Source organism: Rattus norvegicus, chromosome 3 (assembly GCF_036323735.1).
Source record: "Rattus norvegicus strain BN/NHsdMcwi chromosome 3, GRCr8, whole genome shotgun sequence".
Lineage (NCBI taxonomy): Eukaryota > Metazoa > Chordata > Mammalia > Rodentia > Muridae > Rattus > Rattus norvegicus.
In genome coordinates this window covers 28,984,610-29,008,010 of record NC_086021.1, presented here as the reverse complement: position 1 = coordinate 29,008,010, position 23,401 = coordinate 28,984,610, and the positions used below count along the sequence as shown (strand labels likewise).

Below are 23,401 nucleotides of genomic sequence, written 5' to 3'. Positions count from 1 at the left end.
ACCTCGTCAGAGGTCTTTCCATGCCAAAATACCTGTGCAAGTAGGTGACGTTCAGGTTACCATTGTCCAGGAGAACAATGCCAGTCATGAAGCACCGATAAGCACCTCCTTCCTCAACGACAGATGGGTCAGTGGCAGCCAGTTTGAAGGTATGCCAAGATCCTGTCACCTGCACAGAGTAAAGTTTAATCCTGGCCACTGAGCCTGGAGAATCATCTTCCTGTGGATCTCAGTGGATCACTGCAGGAGGAGCCATGCATGTCCTGCAGAGGAATAGAGTACAGGCCTCAGCTCACGTGTTACTGTATGCTGAGAAGGAACCTTCTGCACTACTAACCGTGCTTCCACCTCACCCCAACCAAACAGGCCAGCACACTGCACCCATTGGCCATGGAGAATACTGTTAGAGTGTGGTGGCTCTCTGTTCTCCAGATCTCTAAAGAGCAATGACGTCCTCTACCATATGGAAACCTTCGGGTCTCTGTGCAGTAGGACACAAAATAGAGGGTCTGGCTACCCTGTCTATCCTATTGGGTCCCTAGGTTCAGGCTTCTCCTGGGTCCGACCATCTTTAGTGGGGCTTTGAAGTGGCTCACACTCTAGGGGACCTGGTAGAGTGTCTCTGAGTCCGTGGCCTCAAGTAGAACCCCACTCCTTGGTCCCCATTACTGTGAGTTGCTGTCAAGACTCTGTAAGGTGATAGGGACCTGGAAAAATAACTGAAGACATGGGCTGACTCCCTGCCTTAGCCTGAGGCCCCGGAGCATCACCTGTTCAGGTACGAAGTACGGCGCCACGGGAACATTGGTTTGATCCTGAAGTGCCCAGGTCAGGCCCAGCCCCACACTGAGAAACAGTAGGACCTTCATTCCTCTCCTGTGTCTTCTTGGACTGAGCACTCAGCATGTGGGTGCACAGAGGCTCCAACCTTCTGTATATATACTGTTCTGAGGCCTGAAGTCCATCTACCCCTGCCCCACCCACAGGAGCTAACACGTTTGGAAGAGCATGGAGTTCAGGGGAGGATGCTGTCAGCCCTGTGCAGGCCAGGCCTGGGACACTGTGTACCTTGGCTTCTGGACTGAGGCACCTTAGTGGGTAAGCCCGGGACACTTTAGATGTGGTACCTCATTGGCCTGGAAAAATAGCCAAGGGCTAAGCCCTGAAGTCTCAACAATTGAAGGCTAGGCAGGGTGTGTGTTCCTGGGGAGAGACCAGGGCTTCACAGGACTCGAGGCCAAAGCAGAGCTGCACTTGTGCCCATGGGGTGTGACTTCTAACCTGATACAGTTATGTGGCTGTTGTCTCCTGAGGAAGCTGGTCTTTAGGTCACTCTGTGGTGGTCGTGGGGCAGCTGAGCATGTACTTAGAGGACGGTTGGTCTTCATGGCAACCTTACTGCCAACTTTAAGCTATCACCTAAATCTCTTTGCAAGATACTGCAGGCTCTTACGAGGTGCCTTGGGTAGGTAGTTCGGGGATCCAGGCACAAGCAGGGCTGAGCTTTGGGGAGGACACCCTTCAGGGTACCCTCTGCCCTTTGCTCATGTCCATAGGAACCCTGTATGCCAGACACTTCCCCGCCATCTCATCCTCAGCTCCAGCGTTGGAATGGGAGCCAGGCTGTTCAGCCAGCAAGACTAAAAGGATTATGGCTCTAAAGGTCAGAGAATTGAACACACATGCAGAAGGGGAAGGAGATCTGAGTCCCCAGTCTCCAGGTTGCAGGTTTTCTCCCCATAAGATGACAGAAAGGCCAAGGTAGGCCAGGGCCACTCCAGGGGTCTCAGTGGAAGTCCCACTGTGCTCTGTGATGAAACCGGGACCTCCAGCGAGGTTGTTACTCTGACTGTGGCTTTCTTTCAGTCAGCAGCTGCTGCTCAGATTGGGTGGTATATATGTGTGCACATACACCAGCTTGTAGTTGTATACATTGTGAGAGAGTATACATGTTTATACGTGTACAGTATTTTTGTGAACCTGTGAGCTTATGCACTTCATATTGTAAGCATTCTTACATGTGAGAGTAAGCACGCATGTCTGTGTGGACACACATGTCCAGACATCATGAGAGTAAGCAGGCATGTCTCTGTGGACACACATGTACACATGTCATGAGAGTAAGAAAGCATGCTGTGTGGACACACATGTACACATGTCAGTCTTTTCTGCTCGTTGAGCACTGACTCTGTCAGGAAATTCATGACTATTGGAACGTTGTAGAAATTCTCACAATCATCCGGGGACACCATGGCCTTGTTCTCATCTATGCCCTGTCACATCCACCAAAGTAGTGTGGAGGCCTGGCAGAGCAGCACAGTCTGGGTCTGATGTTGGCTCTAAGAAGAGAGTAGAGACTTTAGGTTGGGTGCACTGACACAGAAGCCAGCAAGAGATGCACAGGGTGAGGTGAAGCTGAGGTGTCATGAGGGACCTATGGGAGGACAGATGTTGCCCCTCAACCCCTAGTTACCAAGGAAGAGCTTCAGACAGGAGGGCTGGGACAGGGACCGTGTTCATCTAATTGTTGAATGCAGGACACCCAAGTTCCTGCATTAAGATGCTCCACAATGGACAGTGTCCATCACAAACATGGTGTCCGCACCATCTGGTCTGTGACACGGGTCTGGCGCCTGCGGGATGGCAGTTGGTGGGGGTCATGAAGCTCATCTGGGGATGCACACACAGCCTCGCTTGACAGGATCTGGGCTATACTCACTTCCTGCTTCTGGGTGAGGTGAGACGACTGAAAGATCAGAAGAACAGTGTCCTCGGGGATGGGCCACAAGAATCCGGGTCTAGAATGTACTGCCAAGTTGGTCCCCAAGGTGAGAAGTGTCACTGTGTAAGTTCACAAAGGCAGGCGGGGTAGGTCCTTGTTTATTGTCCAAGACAGGGGATCTCTGGGCATCACACATCACTACCTGAGTCACTTTCTCCTGTGGCTACAAGGGGATGTCCGGGCACATTTCCCAGCTATAGGCCATCATGTGCCTCCCTCTCATGTGTCTGAGCCTGAAGTCACATTCGGATTCCTCCATAGAGAACACTGAAAGACCAGCTCATGGGAATGGCCTCACCTTGACCCAGCACTCAGGGCATCACCAGAAACCCCTCCCACTGCCTGCCTTCCTGGGACAGAATAATCCCACCAGCAGCCAGAGATGGGCCTGATGCTCCAATGGAATCCCACTCTCTTTCTTTATAAATTCAAAAACGATTTTATTCATTTTTATTTTATGTGCATTGGTGTTCTGCCAACATCTGTGTGAGGGTGTAAAAAAAACCTCCTGCAAATGGAGTTACAGACAGATTCATATATGAGCTGTCATGTGGGTGCTGGGAATTGAACCCTGGTCCTCTGACAGAGCAGTCAGTGTTCCTCACTGCCGAGCCACTTCTCACGGCCTGACTTCCCATTCTGTAGCTCAAAAACTTCTTGATCTGAGAGTCTTGGATTAGATGTTTATCCTAAGCTGGACAGGTAGCTGCAGAGCCCAGAGGATATCTACATCTCCTTAATCTCTTAACTCTGAGCTGAATCCACTGTGTGTCATTCATGGCGCTTACCTTAGTGGGTGGCTTAGTGCATCCAGGGATCTCAGGGTCCATGATGGCCAAACTAACAAGGGGCATCTCAGTTCTGGGGGACCTAGAGCTCACTTCCTTGAGTAACGTTTTAGGCCTTGAAATAGTTCTCCTGTAAAAGTGGGCGTGTTCCTGCCATGTCGTTCTGGGTCTGGTCTATGTCCTGTGGTTGAGTACTCTCCCATGATTCTTCTGGCTGTGAGCCACACAGCGAAATGCGAGATAGGCTAAGGACGGCTGTGGAGCATCTGAGCCCAGTTTTCACAGAAGAAGAGAACTCAGCCTCTATCTATCTATGAAGTGGCCATCTGGGGACATGACTGACTAACTCAGGAGCTGCAATCCTAGCAGCTAGCTGTTAGGCCATCATACCTCGCGACAGCCTGTCCCCTCTCATGGAACCCTGCAAAGACATTTCCTGTGAGTTGTTGGCTAGCAAATTTTCTGGTGCCAGCATCTCTCACCAGGGTATCGGTGGCCACACATCCTGTCCCCCTCCTGCCTAAGAATCAGGTTGGCTACAGGTTGGGGTGAAACCTCCAGCCTCCTTAGAAAGGTATAGGGAGGAACTCCCACTCTGGCCAAGTGGACCCTGTTTCCTCTCTTCAGAGTCCTTGCTGCTATTTGTCTGTTTGTCCATGGCATTAAATAAATCTTGCTAGCTCATGGAGCAATTTATGCCTTGGTGTAGAGTGTCATATCCGAGACCTCTCCAGGGCCACTTTTCTGTTGCCATTGACCCCTCTTTGCCATTTTAAAATCCAAGTGCAATCCTTGGTTGGGAGCAAAGTGTCCCCTTTGAGAGGCACTGGGTCAGCCCTGGCAACTCCACTTCCTCATGATATTGGATGGTTTCCTATGAATCATCGCATATGTTCCTTTTATGGGCTGCTGATAGAACTGAGAGATCCCTCTCTTTTTGAGACAAGATTGGGAATGTATCTAGTTCCAGAGGCTCGTAGTCCTCAGTTGCACTTCCTCACTGCCTCTGATCACACTTACCTGCTGAGGCACCTATGCAGATGTGTGCTTGCTCGACAGATTTGTATTGAGATAACTTTATGATACGAGGAGGGGCCAACAAGATGGCTCTGTGGGTAAAGGTAAATGCTTTGCGAGCCTGGTGACCCGAGCTCAATATCTATAACCCACATAAGGTGATGGAGAGAATCAACTCCACAGCTTACCTCGAACCTCCACATACGTACCACGGCATGTTCACCTAAGGTACACATATACTCAATAATAAAATAGCTAATATTAATCGTAATCAGGGGAGAGTTCTGAAGAGCAGAGATGTTTGCCCTTCTTCCAGGGTTCACATCCTCCATGACCCCGTTCAGAGGTTCTTTCACATGCTCTTGGCCGGAAGCCTGTCCTGTTCAGGAGGGGATGCTGGGACAGAGAGTACTCCTTGACATCAGAAGATGTTTTTATACCATGGTCAGACATATAGTCAGACAAGAGCATGATTCAGTCTTCGAGGAGAGGACTTGGGGCCTACTTGGCAGAAGCGGAATCTCTTTGTCAGCCTCTGGAGCTTAGGGTACACAGGATGTGTGGCCATCGATATACCACTCTTGATGTATATTTCCATCCCAGATAAGATGCATCTGAAATTCTGTCAAGCTAGGGACTCGATGACTGTCTCAGCAGGGAGCCTGTTGCTACCTGTGGAAAGGGAAGAACCACTATAGATACGATGGTCTGCACAGCTGCTGTGTCTCAGATCCACTTCTGTACCACACAGCATCACTTCTGACCAAGGACCTGACTTCCCAGCTGAAGCACCTCACCAGGAACGGGACAGTGCTGCTGGCTGGCTGGCCAGAAAGCTACCCTGCAGTCAACAAGCCTTCTGATACTCTCCAGGACCACCTGCTTAAGGAATAGTGCCACCCACAATGAGCTGGGCTCTGTCACCTTCATCACTTCATAACCAGAGCAGCTCTCCCTAGTCCACCAGCCCATCTGGTCTAGGTAATTCTCAACTAAAGAATTGAGTCAAGCTGACACTTAAAGCTAACCGGGAAGGGATCTCATCAAGATTTTTCTCACCATCTAATCCTCACCAGAGACCCATTCAGAAGAGTGCCACACTACCAGAGGTGGTTCTTATGAAGAAAGGGAAAGAGGAAGGAAAGAAGGGGGTGAGAGGAAGAGAGAGAGAGAGAGAGAGAGAGAGAGAGAGAGAGAGAGAGAGAGAGAGAGAGAGAGAGAGAGAACATGGTAACCAAGGGCCAGGCTTAGTTTAGGGCCTTGTCTACACACTGGATTCTGGAAAATCCTGAAGCCTCTCCTCCTATAACTGTGAATGTGTGTAAAGACAGATCTCTCCTCTGGTGTTTTTTTTTTAATCCAATGAATGAGCTACCTATTCAAAAGTGTCTTTACAATTTGAAAGAAAACTGGCCATTGGAAGGACACTGGTGATGTTCTTGTGTCTAACTGATGACCAACCAGAGAAAACTTAGCAGGACTGAGTGAAGTGTGACAACCAGAAGAAAGGCAGAACAAGTGACAGCAGAAGAGATCTTCCTTAGCCTCTGGCCAGCAGGGAGGAGGGTGTGTGGTGTTCCCCAGAGTTCAGGAGGAGTCTGGGTTTGCTCTGTCCTCAAGTAAAATGAGGGTTTTAAATACTCCTTCATGTTTTATATAGTCATTTAGGGTATTAAAGAGGAGAATAGTCTTCACACACACATAAGAAAGCCTCCGTGTGCCTTCTATGAAAACCTGTGTGCTATGACGTTGTTCAGGGAGTGACATTTGAATTGGTCTGCCCCGGGGTGAGATATGCGGATAGAAGGAGAAAGCTAGAATCTCAGCACAATGCTGTGCCAGAAAGTGCTGGAAACAGGATGGGGTCAGCCATCTTGCAAAAGGCCACTTTAAAGCACGGGTGGCTACGGGCCAGCCAGCTGGAGGAGGTAGTGGGCACACCCCAGTGCATAGCTAGCGCCCTGGATTCTGTCAGCTAACTCCATGTCTGGCTCACTTGAGAGCCTTAGGCCTCCCTTCCTTAGGTCACAGGGCTGGGCTTATAAGGTATGGCGCGATGAGACCCTCCTTGCTTGTCCAGTGCCTGCCTTTACCTCAGCTTCTGTGTGGGTGGGAGAGGAGAGGGTGCTGCCCTAGGGTCTCCTCCATGAGTTAAACAGATTCAGAAGGCCAGAGAGCAGAGCGGCCATGCAGAGCATGCATTGGCTCCTGCTGGCTGCAGTGTTGCAGCCCGTTCTAAGGAGGGCCACCCTGGTGAGGAGCTACCTCAGAAGGCTACCTCAGAAGAGGTGAGCCTCCAACAGTGAGACTACACTGAGGTCAGACCCTGGGTGATCAGAGCCATGCGTGGAGTTCAGCCAGGATGCTCTCTTATGTTTTACAGACTTCTGCGTGGTAGAGAAGGAAGTCCATGTGGTACCCAGGCACCCCACGGGACAATGTGGCACAGCCCAGTGTGTGGGCATCTTACCAAGACATATTTCCATCAGCGTTGATTACTGTCCCCAAGCCCACGTTCACAGGAATGTTATGACAATTACATAATCATTCTAAAAGCCTCAGAGGTCAAAGTGACTGTTTGGAAGGAACTTCACAGTTTTGAGTTCCTGTATAAATAGCAATTGGGTGAAACACTAGATTCTCAGTGTCATTAGAGAAAATGCCAGAGTTACCACATAATCATATAATCTCCATTCCATGTTGCTTAGTCATTCAATGGATGGATGGAAGGATGGTGGTTTTTATTTGCCCTTGAAGGTTGAGAGAAATAGGTCTGAGATAGGGGACCAGGCCATAGTCACCATTGCACTCAGAAGGGCTCCCTTGGCTGTCCTCATCTGCTCCTGGCACTTAATCATGCAACTCCCATGCCCCACACTTTTCCTTCTGTCTGTCTATATCTGTGTCTGCGCCTTCAGCATCTCAAGTGAGAGCATCAGTCAGCCTGCTTTGGGTGGCATTCACTGCATGGCCGCTGCACTGAAGTTCTCCAGGTCTCTGAGAGAGCGGTCATGTTCTATTAACTTGAACAATAGAGGCTCCTAGATTGGGTGTCTGTCCTGGGACCCCAGACTGACCTAGCAACCCAGCGTGGGATGCAGCATCTTCCCAATGGAGTCTTTGTGTCCTGGGGCCGGGACTTGTGCTCCACATGCTCTCACTGACCTTTGGGCTCAGAATAAAAGGTGGCAGCTTGACCTGGTCATTGTCCTGTAGGAAGTTCTGAGCTGCCCCTGCCCTTCCAGGTAGGAAGGCACAAGGCCAGCACCTGTCAGGCCAGGGACCAAGAGGTGGGTCCCAGCCTCCCGAGTGGAAGTCTCTGGCAACCCTTCTGTGTTGACCTTGTCCTGGTGACACACAGGCACCCTGCCAGCTGCCTAAAGAGTCCAGGTATTTGTCTGGATCTCTGAACGCCCTCCATGGCTGCACTGCGTGAGCCACATATTCAAGGACATCTCAAGGGACCAGGGTGCACTTCTGCTCATTGCTCAGTATGGTTGGTCAATGTGAGGGAGGCTTCAGTTAAGGCCCGGCAGTCCACAGAGGGACAGGAAATGTCTTAATGTCCCTTGTACATAATGTCAAGGCAGGGACACTAGAAAGGTATAGACACTTTTATCTCCCACCTGTCCTGTCCTAAAATTCATAACGGAAGCAAAGCTGCAGCTTCCAGAGCAGAAAGGGGATTCAGAGCCATGAGGGGCTGAGGGCACAAAGATTTCCCTTAGGATGGGGTCTTAAGACCCCTTCATGGTCTGCTACTGATGCATGAAAAAAAGCAGTGTAGGTGGGGACCTCACCAGTCCTGTGGACCCCACGCTGAATGGGGTGGATCTAGTGTCCCCAGTGTAGGCCACCATAGCCCTGTCTTTTGTATGGGTCAACAGCTCCGTGATCACTCTGAGGCTTCGCCAACTCCAGGCTCAATCAGGGATGGCATCACAGATACTGAGACAGATGAGGGAATTCATCACCAGTGTCGAACACCGAAAAATATTATTCGTATTGCTATTAATGCTAATGGAAAATTACTAATATCAACACTCCTTCTGATGTTAATTTTTCTGTGGAAATGCTGGGGCGTGCGGTGTGACTTGCCCCCCCATTTGAGAGCTGTGAGACTCTTCTTCCCTGGTATCCTGTGTGCCTTGAGAAAAGCGCTGTCTGTCAAGCAGTCGGCCACACTTCCCCTTGCCAACCACAGATGTCTGGAGGACGATGCTCAACAATTGCAGGACATGTCACTCGAGCACCGCTCTGGCTCCAGGAGGTGAGGCCCAGCTGTGCCTGTTTGAAACAGTTGATGGCAGACTTTTCCTCTAACACATCCGCCCCAGCCGGAGGAGCAGCAGCTTTCCTGGTGGCCTAGCAGGGGGAGAGCCATGCCTGGTGCAGAGGGGTAGTGCCCTGCCCAGGACAGATGCAGCCCTTACTGTGTGTGAATGTTTGCTATGGTGGGTACACACACCCCTTTTCTAGAGGCAGGGTGGATTCCTGAGCTCCCTTTGTGAGCTAAGGGGTCTCTTACTGTCTGCCCTGCTGTGCCTGCTGTCTTATGGTTCAATATTAGATTCAATAAAAGACTTCTTCAGGGGTTTGGCAGGATGACTCATTGGGTAAATGCATTTGGCATCAAACCTGACAACCAAAGTTTGATCCATGTGAGGCTCATGGTAGTGAAGAACAGTCTGCTGTAGTTGTCCTCTGACATGCCCGGCTATGACATGGTACACGCACAAGCCCTCACACAATAAATGCAATCTAATGAAGAAGAGGTGTAAGGGATGTCTCATTCGGTCAAGTACTTGCCTCATAGGTATTGCCCCACTTGGTATAGTTCTATGTCTCATGCCTCTGAGCTCTGTTCCCAGAACCCGTGTGAAAGCAAGGCACAGTGACAAGTGGTAAGCGCCTGTGATCCCTGTGTCAGATAAGAGGCAGACAGGTGGATCCCTGGAGATCACTGATCAGCTAATCTAGCAAAGTTCCAGGGCAGTGAGAGACTGTCTCTCAAACAAAAGATGGAGAACGCCTAAGGACTGACACTAAAGGCTGTCCTCTGGCCTACAAACACATCCCCACACACCCTGCCCCCCGACACACACAGATACACACAGACACACTCACAGAGAAACACACAGACACACATACACAGAGACACATACACACTCACAGAAACTCACATGGACACACATAGACACACACAGACATACACATACATACAGAGACACACACAGACCTACACGCAGACCCAAGCACAGACACAGTCACAGAGACACATAGGGACACACACAGACACAGAACACACAGACACACACAGACATACACACACATACAGAGACATACAAACAGACATACACACAGATGATCCAAACACAGACACACAGAGTCACACACAGACCCAAAGACAGACAGACAGACACATGCACACACACACACACACACACACACACACACACACACACACACACACAGAGACACACACAGAGTTGTATGCAGAGACACAAAAAGAAACACACACAGAGATAAACACACAGAGAATTATACACAAGGAGACACATAAAGACTCACACAGAGAAACACACACAGGGAGATACAGATTCACACACACACACAGACACACTCATACATACACACAGAGTTGCACACACAGAGACACACACAGTCACATACAGAGAGACACACGAAAATACACAAAGAGACAAACAGACACATAAACACACACAGATTCACATACAGAAACATATACAGAAACATACACAGAGATACAGACACACAGATACACTCACAACCACATACCCACAGACGCACACAGACACACACACAGACACACACACAGTCACACACAGAGGGAAACACATACATAGAGACATGCAAACCCACACGCACACGCACACACACACACACACACACAGAGACACACACAGTCACATACAGAGAGACACACGAAAATATACAAAGAGACACACAGACACAGACACACAGACACATACAGACTCACATACAGAAACACACACACACACAGACACACACAGTCACACACAGAGGAAACACATATACAGAGACATACTCACAGATACACACACACACACACACACACACACACACACACACACAAGAAGACAACACAGGCGGTAGGCGGTGTGTTCCTGCCTATTTTCTTTCCCCATCACGAATAGAGTAGAATGAGCTGGTCTAAGGAGTGGCTAAGATTTGACTTTTGTCAGACAATGGCTGAAAAGCCACAGCAGCTGAGAAGCAATGGAGAGAGAGGCAGGGAAAGCAGGAGTTGGAGCCCTGGGGGAGACAATAGCCACTCCCAAGACAGGAGCCAAAGCAAAAACAACATGTGGCAGCATGGCAGGGGTCATACAAACAAGAAGGAATTAGAAGGTCCCGGTGGATGGCCAGGGCAGTGCTAAGATCGAGTGCAGAAGGAGAGAAATTGATAAGGCTCTTAGATCGAAAGACGGAAAACTGTAAAAGCCAGAGAAGAGGGACTGCAGACAGCAGTGCGAGAACAATCCTGAGAGTGGCCAGGATGTAAAGGCCAGGGTCTCGGGCAATCAGGTCTAGAACCGTCGTCAGTGGATGGACAGTCCCGCCCTTCTGGGCCTGCACAGAGCTGTCACACATCACTGTACGGCCAAAGGTTTCAGGAGCCATGAGCGCCCTAACACTGGGAAGTGCCACTTGCTCCTGGTTCCATCTACTGCTGCCCCTGCCACCCATTGTGACCTGCAGCTTAGAAATACAACAATAGCCCCGGGACCAGCTTAAGAAGAGCTTCTTCCTGGCCACAAGTTCTATCCATCTGGGAGCATTACCAGACCCAGGGGCAACCTGGACAGCTCCTGACAGCAAGAGGAGTCCTTGATTCTCAGGGGTCAGACACTTAGATCTGGACTACAGAGGGGAAGAAGCCACAGGGTGTGACTGACACCAGCACAGCCTGGGACCCTGTGGCCCGAAGATCGTCCAGTCTCCCCGAGTCCCACTACAATACAGCGGCTGCTGCCGGGGTCCTCGGGATCCTGAGATCTCAGTTCCTTCCAGGCCCCTCTAGGCTGTGTTTCCTGAATTGAATCTTCTTCTAAAGAGCAGCTACAGTTTGCCCACAGCTTCCTGTGGCTGTGCAGGATCTCCTGAGATGCTGTGACCAGGAACCACGTGGAGTCATCACCCAAGCTTCCTGCTGACACACAGAGCGATGCTACTAGAGGTTGTCAATAATGTCCTATTCTGGAAATATTCAAATCTTCTTCTAAAATCAGAAGTAAACTTGCTTGGTTTTCTTCTCACACCCAGCACACAGTGTTTTAGGCACCATCATATGGAATTTGAGAGTGTGGGTTTCAGTCTGTCTTCTTTCCTGCTGCAGTCGTCCCAGTGACAAGGCTCCAGGTCAGCTGTGACAGCCGCACCTCACAAACATCATGTGCTCCACAGGAAACCCTCAGGGCTGACGTCAGAGAGATCGGCACCATCTCTGTTTAACCCACAGTTGGGCTGGTTCCATTCGCAGATGAACCGCGTAGATTTATTCTACAAGACAAACCACCCTTCAATCCAGCGGTAACCCCACTCCCACCACATGTCACCCCCAAATTCCAGACTGCCTCCCCTTCAGGGTCACCTAGTCCTTATTTCACAGCATCTGGGAACCAGACATCCTTCCTCTGTGTATGTCTCCATGGCGTATTACAGATGAAGCCTACGGGCTGTGACCTGTCATGACGATGCCTTGACACCAATGCTCAGTGTTCTGTGTATCTGCAGGTTGTCCAGGTCAGTGCTGGGTAGTGACTCACTCTGGGGACACTCTATAGATGGCCCCGCCATTCCTAGCTCTAGGTCAGTATGAAGTAGGCCTCCCTGTTGGTTATAGTAGAATCCTTTGCTTGCCTTTTTGCACGGATCCCTGACAGAAACTGCTACACAACATGTTGACTATTTACACCTACATAAAGATGTCACAAACTGTTTTCCAAATGTGTTTACAGACATTGTGTTTCTGCGTCAGTGCACTGAGTTCCTATTATCTAAGAGCGCCTGGCTGTTGTCGTGGGCCTGTGTTGTCTTCTTTCCTGGGTGGCTGAGACGTTCCCCTGTGCTTGTGAGCTTGGCTGCCACACACCTGTCATCATCGGCCGAGTCTGTTCTAGACCTTTGCTCGTGTCCGCTGGTGATTTGCTGGCCTGATGTCAAGGGTCGCTGCTTCCTCACTGACACTAGTGTTGTTCATGTAACTTGAAATGATCTCAAGGCATGGCTTGTTTTTCCGTCCAGCTAGGCGTGTCCTACCTACATAGCTGTTCTAAGTGTGAGGAAGTCAACGCTCTAATGTCCCTTTACAGGGCTGTTCCTTGCTGGCAGATCTCAGAGCTGCCTTGCCACCCAGGTCATGACAATGCTTTCTCTGTTTTCCCTTCATTCCTTTGAGATCAACAGGAAATTGAGGCCTGTAATCCTGTCAGAGCTGACTTTGACAGGAACACCCAAGCTCAGGGTCTGCCTGCTGACCTGCCTGTGCTTGGCCGTTGACCCAGTGCCACGGGAAGGAACGATGCAGACTTGCTTTTGTAATGATGTCAGAAACTAGGTTGATTTGATAACAGGTACTTTAATGAAATGGATAGCATTGTGAGCAACTGGGATTTGTCCCTCCCTCAGCATCAGGGTGGGGCATTCTATGTTATCTCAAGGGGGAAGCAGAAGCCCAGACCCATTATCCTCTCAGTTTCCATCCCTGCAGACTGAGGCTGTGTTAGCCAGGTTTCCATCACTGGGTTAAACACAACACAAAACAAAGTGAGGGAGGGAGGATTTATTTTGGCTCCAGGTTTAGATGGTCTGCCATGACCGATTGGTCTCATGGCTGTGGGTCTGTGGTGAGTCAGAGCCTCATGGCAGAGAAGCTTCAGTGGAGGAGGTGGCCATCTATGGTCTCAAGGTAACAGAGAGAAGGGGCGAGGGGCCATAATGAGGTAAAGTTGAAGGAGGCACTAACTGCTACCAGCCCCAGCCTCATTCTGCAGCCTCCCAAAACAGGACCACACTTGAGATCCACAGAGGACAGTGAGTTTATTACCTCACACCTGTTTTTCAAGACTGTGTGACAGAGAAACACGAAAGGAGACACAGGCACTGGTCTGGGAAGCCACTAGTCCCTCCGTCTGTTAGGCAGTGTCAACTGCAGTCACACGGAACTCTAATGTCACCCATCAGCACTTGCAGCAACAACCCACACCTGCACAGACACCTGAGGAGACAAATCCAGTCCATTCACAACTGCATGGGCTCTGTCTGCTGCCATCGAGTTCCGGCATGCATAGGAACATCACCGACGACACTGGGAAAATTCAGCTGCTGAGACACAGGCAGGAGAAGTGACCAACAGAGACATCCGGAGAAATCCATGGTTTCCAGCCAAGTGACAGTGCCCCTGGCTCACTGTTGTTCTCCTCCTGTCCAAGGATTGTGACACATGTGCCTCTGTGGGGACACGCGTACAGGAACGATCCAGGCATCGTATGAAGGACAACCTGACAGGTACAGAGACCTCGCCCATGATACGGAGCTGCTAACCTGCTTCCTGATCTCTCTCACAGAGCGCCGCCCCACTCGCTCACACCCAGCTCCTCAGGTTTCCTGCCCAGTGCCTTCCATTCTCACATCAAGGCCGGCCACGCCAGCTCCTCCGCACAGCCCAGCGCTTGTCAGAGTCCTCACTGATATTGTTTATGGATACTTAAGCCTGTCCACCTTTGATCCAGAGAGCACAAAGATGCCATTGTGGGACCAGCACCTGTCTCCAGGGCCATGGCGTATGGACAGCCCCGCAGGAAGTGAAACCCTCTCCAGAGATGACCTTCTGTGTCTCAGGTAGGTGGCTAAGTCCAGGAGCTCTAGAGTGGAGGGTGGAAGGCAGAGTTCCCATTGGGAGGGAAGCTGGGCTAAAGCCAGAAGCCAGGGCAGCCAGGGCGGCCAGGGCAACCTTCACTGAACTCAGAACACAGGCTGGCAGGTGGACTCATGGTGTCTCTTGTGTGCATTTGTCTGTAGGGAATGAGACCTGGCTCTGTTGAGAGCATGAGGGTCCTCAAAGCTAATGAGAAGGGAGACTGTGGACTCCAGAGGCATGGAGTTCATTCAGCAGGAGCAGAGGGGTGGCTCAGGACCGGCTGTGATGGAGCCTGGTTCTCCATCCCACATCAGGACACAAGATGGCAGAAAACGAATCACATGGACCTCAGTTGTACCAGAGCAGCCCCAGCTCTGCAAATGTCCTGTCCGTGGACCCTCAGATGACAGAGCAGCAGAAGGTCAAGTCCCTGTGTTTGAGATGAACCCCCTTGAGTTCACAGAGGGAGCCTACTCACTGATGCCTTCAGGGTTTACTCTGCCATATTGGAAGCTAACTCTTCAGTTCACCTGCTCATATTGGTTGGATGCATGGTTTAGTATTATTTTTCCATTAATTAACTCATTTATTTACTTTGCACCCCAAATGGAGCTTCTTCTCCCTCCTCTCCTCCCATGACCTCACTCTCCATTCCTGTTCCCTATGCCCTCGTCCTTTTCTCCTCAGAAAAGGGGAGATGTCCCACGGATATCAAACCATTTTGGCATATCAATTTGTAGGACTGGGTACATCTTCTACTGAGGCTAGATAAGACTGTCCAGTTAGGAGAAAGGAATCCAAAGGCAGACAACAGACTCAGAGACAGCTGTTAACAGCTCCTGCTGTTCATGGGCGCACATGAGGACCAAGCCACATATCTGTTACATGTGTGTAGGGGTTCTAGGTCCATTCCATGGGTGCTGTCTGGTCGGTGGTTCTCTGTGAGCCCTTATGTGCCTACTTAGTTGATTTTGTAAGTTTTCAGGTGGTATCCTTGTCCTCTCTGACTCTTTCAATCCTTCCTCCCCTTCCACAAAATTCCCTGAGTTCTGCCTGATGTTTGGCTGTAAGTCTCTGCATCTGTTTCCATCAGCTGCTGAGTGAATCTCGGATGAGAGTTATGCTAGGCTTCTGTCTGCAAGCAGAACACGATATCATTAATAGTGCCAGAGGTAGGCTTTCCTGGCATGGGAGGCAGGGTGGGCCCGTTATCGTTTAGCCATTCCCTCATTTTCTGCTCCCTATTTAGCCTTGCACCTCCTTAAGCAGAGAAAATGGTGGGTTGAAGGTTCTGTGGCTGGGAATGCAAAGTTGTACCACCACTTTGGACATCAATTTGACAGTTTCTCAGAAAACTGGAAATAGTTAAGGCTCAAGGCCCAGCTATACCATTCCTAGGCGTATGCCCAAAAGATGCTATACCATCTCACAAAGACACTTGCTCAACTATGTTCAAAGCAGCTTTATTCGTAATAGCCAGTCATTGGAAACATAGAATTCCTCAACTGAAGAACGGATAAAGACTATGTGATTCATTTTCATTTACTACTCAGCTATTCATCATGAAAATTTTAAGCAAATGGACTGGACTAGAAAAGATCATCTTGACTTTGGGATCCTAGACCCAGAAAGACAACATGGTGTTAAATATTTTAAGTAATTTATGTATTCTATATGTCGTTCCCCTGCTGGCTGTCCTGTGGCAAAGGCTTCGTGCCTTCTGTGGCGCCTTTCACTGCTGATTGCTTGCTTGGCTGTGCAGGAAGAAGAATTTCCATTTCACACAGCTCTTGTTGTCTTGGGATTATTTCCGTGTAATTCCAGCCCTATCCAGGAAGTCTTGTCTCTGTCTATCCTGAGTCACCCAGCTGACTTGTGTCTGTGTCCTGTATCCTGTCACACTGACTCATTCCATGTCATACCGGTTAGTGACTGCAGCCCTGTACTGTACTTTAAAACTAGGTGTATAACGCTTCCAGGTCTCGACCTTCTCTGCTCTGTATGAACAGCAGGATTATCTTCTATTTCTGTGAAGGCCATTGAAGAAATTTGCACTGAAGCTGAAGCTTGATTTTAGTAGCATTGCCGTGTTCACAAAATCGAGTCTCCCAATCCGGGAATAAGGTGTGCATTCTGCTATTCATGCTCCCAAAATTCCTTTGTGCTTTTCAGGTTCTATAGTGATTTAATTTGAACACGTCCTTCCTTAGGTTTATTCCTCAGTACATCTCGATTTTTTCTTTCTTTCTTTCTTTCTTCCTTTCTTCCTTTGTTGTGGTTGTTGGTGTTGACATTGGTTTTGGAGCCGGTGTTGGTGTTGACGTGACTTGGATCATCTTCACACTTTTGTGGCATGTTTGTTATTGTTATTAAATCTTGGTAAATACAAAGTAAGTTAATGTGCCCACAACCATAAACTTGACCTTTCACTGCCTTTGCGGTCATATTGCTTGGACTAAGACTTTGAGCTCTGTACTGAAGAGAAGAAGAAGAGAGGGATCATACTCTTGTCCTGCGTGGGGACCCGTCTTCCTACGTTCAAGGCCTGTTAAAGTGGAGTCTGTGACAGGGATGTGGGGTAGACCACTGCAGCTTCAGGGTCCTCAGACCCCACAGTGGGAGACACTTAAAACTAAGTATTGCTACGGCTGCTGGCCCAAGTTCACTGCTACCAAACTGCAGAGACCTCAAAGTTGATAAGGTCAGCTGCAGGCCACAAGGGTGGAGTCCCTTCCCTCATGCAGTGCCTGCGGAGCCCAGCTTCCTGCCACTGCGACCCTTTGGGCTCTCAGTACCAGCCCCCTACTCTCCACGGCTGCCTCCCAGGCTCTCAACCTGGAGCTGCAGGCCACAACAACACTGTTCTCCACATCTGGACCACCTGGCCAGGAAAGTGACTGTTCCTAACAAGAAGAGCAGCTGCATTTGAGGCATGTGTGAGGTGGGAGCTTACCCTATGGGAAGGACCACCAGGCTCTACACAAGACCACCATGCTGACCTCTGCCTGAGGCTCTGACCCCTCCCCATAAGTAGCTACCATGCTGGAGCTTGGCTGGCTCTTGTATAAGGACACCCCAAGCCAACATCTCAGCACAGAGGGGATTATCTGCCCAGAGGGACAAGGACTGGGAATAAGAAACAAAGCCAGGAGCTAGAGGAGGAGAGAGAAGCAGGGAAAAGAACAAGGGAGAGGAGGAGGGATGCCTGTCCCAGGGCAGCAGGAGAATATGAGGGCACATGGAGGGAGATGACAAAAGGCTGCCTCTTGATACAGAGAGGACAGATGTGTCGCAAAGGCAAGTGGTGATTTATAAAGGTAAAGTGGAAACTGGATGTCAGGATGGGGTGATTTTATTTAGATGTTTACTAGGGCAGCCAGAGGGGCTTTGATAGACAGCTGGACCTTGGTGGTCAGCCTCAGGAGGAGGAGGAGGAGGTGGACAAATTAGGGAATGGGCCTTGGTGTCCAGCTGTAGGACTGTAATCCAATGGTTTTAGCAGGGCAGAGGGAATGGGGGAGAGGGCCAGGCCTGCCTGAGTCACTCTCACTCGCCAGGTGCGGGCTGGCTAGCGTTCCTTCAGCTCTCTGCCTTCGGGTACATGCTGTCCTCTGTTCCTACATGTCCCCATCTGTCCTATGACTGCCTTGGTGAGTGTCTGACCTGTCCCTTCTTCCTCTGTAAGAGCAGCTCTCTATAGAGACTTTTCCTTACCCTGACTCTTCTCATCCCCCCAGGGCCCATGAAGTCACCTGTCAGCCTTCTGTAACTGCAGGTCTCTCAGTTAGGTCTTTACCATGCTAGAGAATTGCAGTCGTTGCTGCTCAGCCATTGGTCAACGATTTCCATGTTGCCCATTAGTAATTAGTTCCAGTCAGTTTTGTTCCTGCTCTTGTGCCCTGTGAGCTCCTGGCTGAGGGCATCCAGCCGGCACTCTGGGTGGGGCACCTCAGAGTTTGACTTGGTTATGAGAACAAAAGAACAAAGGCGGTGTGGCTCATTAACAGAAATTGATTTCACAGTTTCAGAGCTGGGGGAGCCCAAGGTGAAGGAGTTGGCAGGTGTGGTGTTTGCTGAGGGACCACTTCCTGGGTCTCCGATGGCTGTGAGCCACTGTGTCCTTGCATGGTAGAAGGGAAGAACCCTGGTCCCCTCTGCTCAGTTCCAAGTGTCAGTTACACTAGGAGACATACATCTCTGAAAATCCCCAGCCCTGACCCCATCACCTTGAACTTAGGTCTCCTCACACAGAGCATAGGTGGACACAAAAATGCAGGCCACTGTGAGGCTGGCTCTCTGAATGTCAAACCCTGTCTGAGCTGTGACAACCAAGACTGTCCCAGTGTCTTTCAGATCTTGGTGTCAGGTTGTATTATGCAGCCATCTTTAACTTTCCAGCAGTATGGAGTTTCCTGGAGCTCTCCCAGGCAAAGAAGGAGAGGGAGAAGGCACGAGGAAGTAGGGAAAGGGCATGAGGAAAGGAAGAGGATGGGAGGAAGTGTGTGTAGAGAAAGGGAGGGGGCAGGAGGAGAAGGGGGAGAGGTGCCAGCGAAGAGTGAATGCTTGCCCCACATGAGAGAGATGACCTCAGTCTTGCTACAGACTTTCTCTGGGGCAAGAAAGGCTGGTGTTATGAATTACTCCACAAAATTAGACAGAGTGATCAGAGGACACAAGCTCACCTGAGCCGTTGCGGATGGGAGCTCTGAGATTCCTTAAGGTGGTACTGGCCACTCCCTCAATGTAACAAGAGTTTGGCCTCACTGCTTTGTGTGCCCAGTGGATCCTACCTATGCACCCACCCAGAAGCTATCTTTGGAGCTGTGAATGAAAGGCACACACACACACACACACACACACACACACACACACACACACACACACACACCTTATTTTTTAAAAGCCTTTGCTACCTCAAAGGCTGGGCACTCCTAAATCACTCTCTGCTAAATCATTCCCATTCCATAGGAAGTGGCCCATGTCCATTTACCTGAAATTTCACAAGGCTGGTTGGCCTCATTTCCTGCTGGTCCTGCATCCCTCTCTGTTTTTGCCTGCACAATTCTGTGTTACAACCCGTGTGGGCCATTGGCCGTTGGCATCCTTATTGGTTGATCAAAAACCATTTGGGGACAAGGACCTTTTAGCATTTGGGCATGCAAGTTCCCAACTGAATCAAAGCAAAAGCTCACCTTTTCTGGCCCAATTTATCAATAATAATAATAATAATAATAATAATAATAATAATAATAATACACTCTTCTCTGAGACATAAATTGAATATAACCATCACAATTATATAAGCCACAGAGTCTGGTATATAATTAACATCCAGTTCATCATATCTGTTTTGGCAGACTCTCTTACATCTGTTTGTGTTTTGGACAGTATTTTCTCTGCAGGTAAAATACACAATTTCAGCCCCATGGCTACCTTGCCATCATAAACATCCTCACGAGGAGGTAAAGATGCTCAATTCTTCTTCAAAGGAGAACGGGGAAGCTGTCAGGAGTAGACGTGACATTGTCAAATCAGCCTTAATACTGGAATAACGTTAAATGTCGCATTCTGTAGACTTCTGACGTTTTGAAGACTACCTATCTATGTAAAGCATATTTGAACTGAAAAACCTTGGCTGCTGTTAGCACTTCCCTGGCTTCTTTTTCTTTTTTATAAAACATAGCAGCTACTCTTAGCCATTTCTATTTGAGTACATTGAAATCACTTTAGGATAATTAAATTAACATCTAAACTAACCACGAGAATAGTATCTGGCCCTTAATTTGCATTACTTAATCATTCTAAGCAGTTTGTAATAACAGCTATAAAAGGACTGGGTCAAAGTCTTGTGTTCTCAAATGAGTTGCAGGGGAACAACGCCTATCTAAAGAGTAACAGTATTAATTTCAAATTGTGTATCAATATCCAAATTTATACCAATGAAAAACTTAATTCTATATCAATATATAAAGTCTCTATCTGTACCAATGTAAGAAATTATACTTCAATTTTACATCAATTACAAAGATTTTTTACCAATGTAAGATTATGGTTTCATAGTGCCTTTTTCAAGAATAAATTTAGTAATCCATCCCATCTTTTTCCTCTCTGTTCAAAATCATGACCATTCCTAAATTATCCCTTAAAATGACAACCAATCTATAACTTGTAAAATAACCATAACCAGATACCCAAACCGAAGGAATCTGCCTGACAACTCTCCATAGCTTCTACTTGCTGAATAGGAACAAAGAGAAATTCTTTAAAGGGATGGGGAGGGGTGGGAAGTTAGAAATTTGGTTAGACTTAAGAAAGCTAGCGCTAGCATCTGTTATCCAGTCTTTGCATGCTTAGAAGGCTCAGGGCTTGACTGGAGATCTGACTGAATCTGTCTGAAAGGTTGGACGAGGCAAGATCATCTGGTATCAGTAGCAATTCCTAAGGCTGTTCTGGAAGCAAGTCACTTGAAACAGCCTCAGGAAGCAGGGGGCTGGAACAACAAGTCAGTTCAGCATCTCTGAGGATGAATCTTGTCAAAGCTGTACATTCTGTAATACATGAATCTCACAACCAAAACTTTAGTGCCATTAAGATTTTCATATGGATTGTACAGGGTGCACAGATCAGTTAAGGATGAAATATTGCTCCTTGTTTGGGCAGGTGAAAGACTACAGACCATTTTATGAGTCAATTCATCAATAACCAATTGTAATACATCTTCATTTATGTGAAGGGTGTCATGATGAGTCTTGAGGGTTCCATAACCAACAAGATTCATGACTTAATTTAGGGGAAGTTTTGGCTAGAGACATTTTTATGTCTAAGCCAGTTTCTGGGCTGTTCCCAAGTAGAGAAATCAGCAAATCAATTTACCTGCCTTGTTTGGTTTTTCTCTAATTTTTCGAGATCCTCAGATGGTCTTCCCCTGTCATATCTCATCCATATCACTCTGAAAAGACTTTCCTCCTCTCCTGTCAACACAAATACAGAAACTCTCCCCAAAAATAGCATGTGCTTGGTCCAGTAAATGGGAATCACCAAAGGTGTCGCTTGGCCTCCCCAGAGGGTTTAATGCAAACTTGTAACCATATGCATTTTGATAATTCAAACAACTCAAAGCAATTAGGGCAGTCTAGGCAAGTATTAGCTGTTGAGACAGTGCTTCTTCACCACCTCCTGATTTTCACCCTATAATGTAAGTTCAAAAGCCTCGATATTTTACACATTAATGTATACCTAAATGCCCCTGCTATGGAGATTAATATCTCTGTGGGTGCATATTGTAGTATGCCCCTTCCTTTTTATACACCTTGAATTAACATAAGTTTCCGTTATCTGTCTGAGGCAAGTTTTTTCTACCTACCCCTGCTCTTTGTTCTATAATTTGAGATCAAAACCTCAGCTTATTTATTCAACTATGTATTTAATTTTAATTAAATTCCCTTCTACTTACTGTATAAGCCTATTTCTAGGCTCTAATTTTTGTCATCCCAGAAATCCACTGTAGACAGCATTCAAAGATTCTGGGAATTTGCCTTGGTAAGACTTTTAAATATCTTTAAATTATTTGCTCATTCATTCTCCCAACCTTCTCCCTTCTGTGCAGCATGTCTGCTGTGCCTACAAAATGGCTGTCTGCCTCTCATTTTCTTTTTCAGAGCACTCAGCCAGGCTCTTTGCACAGCAGGGGCTCCCAGCCTCTCAGCTTAGGCTCTTTGTATCAGTTTTGAACTGAGGGAAGAAATCCTCAAATAATTTGGGCAAAATCTGTGTATTCCTTTCTATCCTTAAAAACAATGAAATCACATTGTAAATCTCTATCCTTTATTTATCTGGTTGCTACAGGAAGGCAGCTTTTATTCTTTGTTTCTTGCTGTCTTCCTCCTGGCAGAGGGACCAGGATAAACACCTGTCACTGCCAGCGGCTGTGTTCCTTTGTTCTAGTTTCAATGTTTGTGCAGAAACCGTGTGACTCTAGATGCAGCTTTGCTGGCTGAGAAACCAAATCTCTTCTCCTCCTGGTGCATGTGTAGTCTCTCTCTTATTTGGGAATATCTAAATTATTTTAATAGTGTGTACTTGCCCACTACCTTGCATGCCATCTATAGTGGAAGCTCATTGCAGATTACATGCATGCACTCTCCCAGAAGCTATCTTTGCATCTATGAATGAAAGATACACACATTAGCTTATTTTTAAAATGCCTTGGCTACCACAAAGGCTGAGCAATCCTAAACATTTCCCTGCTACCCAGGGCCAATTGGGGAAGTGGCCACTAGTTGGCTTTGTTTCTTATTGCTCTTGTATCCCCTCAATCTACTCCGAGTCATGGTGAGTCTCCCACTCCTCTCTGTGTCCCCACTGGCACAACCCTAAGTATCTTATCCTGTGTGCAGCCATTGGCCATTGGCATCTTCATTGATTCATCAAAAATCAATGAAGGATCTTTAGCATTTGGGCACACAGATTCCTGGTTGAATCAAAGCAGTAGAATCAGTCTCCGGCAGAGCTGTCACCCATGCTGGGGTGGGCTTGGTGATGCAGTTGCCTTTGAATCACTTCTGCTTCCATAAGTAACCCCTCACCCATCCTTTGTAAGTGATCCCAATACAACTCTGACTCATCAGGACGGCTGGTGGCATCTGTGCTCTGGGCTGTCATGAGATCCCAAACTGGAGTGAGTTGCTTCCCTGCAGGAAAAGATTTGTCACACAACATTATGTGACACCTGATTGCTGTGTGCCTTTTCCTCCTCCTCTTCTTTTTCCTCCTCCTCCTCCTCCTCTTCTTCCTCCTCCTCCTCTTTTTCCTCTTCCTCCTCTATCCTCTCTGACAGAACTGTTCACACAGCTTCCTGTCCCAGATCAGCAGTGAGTTAGATGTATGTGGTTAATCAGCAATCATATAAGT

General features: G+C 48.3%; 1 protein-coding gene across 7 annotated transcripts in view; it reads right to left on the bottom strand.

The window, feature by feature from the left end:
* The window catches only part of Paepl1 (progestagen associated endometrial protein like 1), an 81,143-nt gene that overhangs the window by 2,387 nt on the left and 55,355 nt on the right, over positions 1–23,401 (bottom strand). For 3 of the 7 annotated variants that reach the window (XM_063284820.1, XM_063284818.1, XM_063284815.1), the window contains exons 4-5: positions 771–931; positions 33–169 (exon numbers count right to left, since the gene is read on the bottom strand). In XM_063284820.1, the coding sequence (XP_063140890.1) occupies positions 33–169; positions 771–869 (236 nt within the window). In that variant the 5' untranslated portion in view covers positions 870–931. Of the gene's footprint in view, positions 1–32; positions 170–770; positions 990–23,401 lie in introns of all 7 variants that reach the window. The other 4 variants (XM_063284817.1, XM_063284816.1, XM_063284819.1 and 1 more) reach the window with 3 other exon arrangements.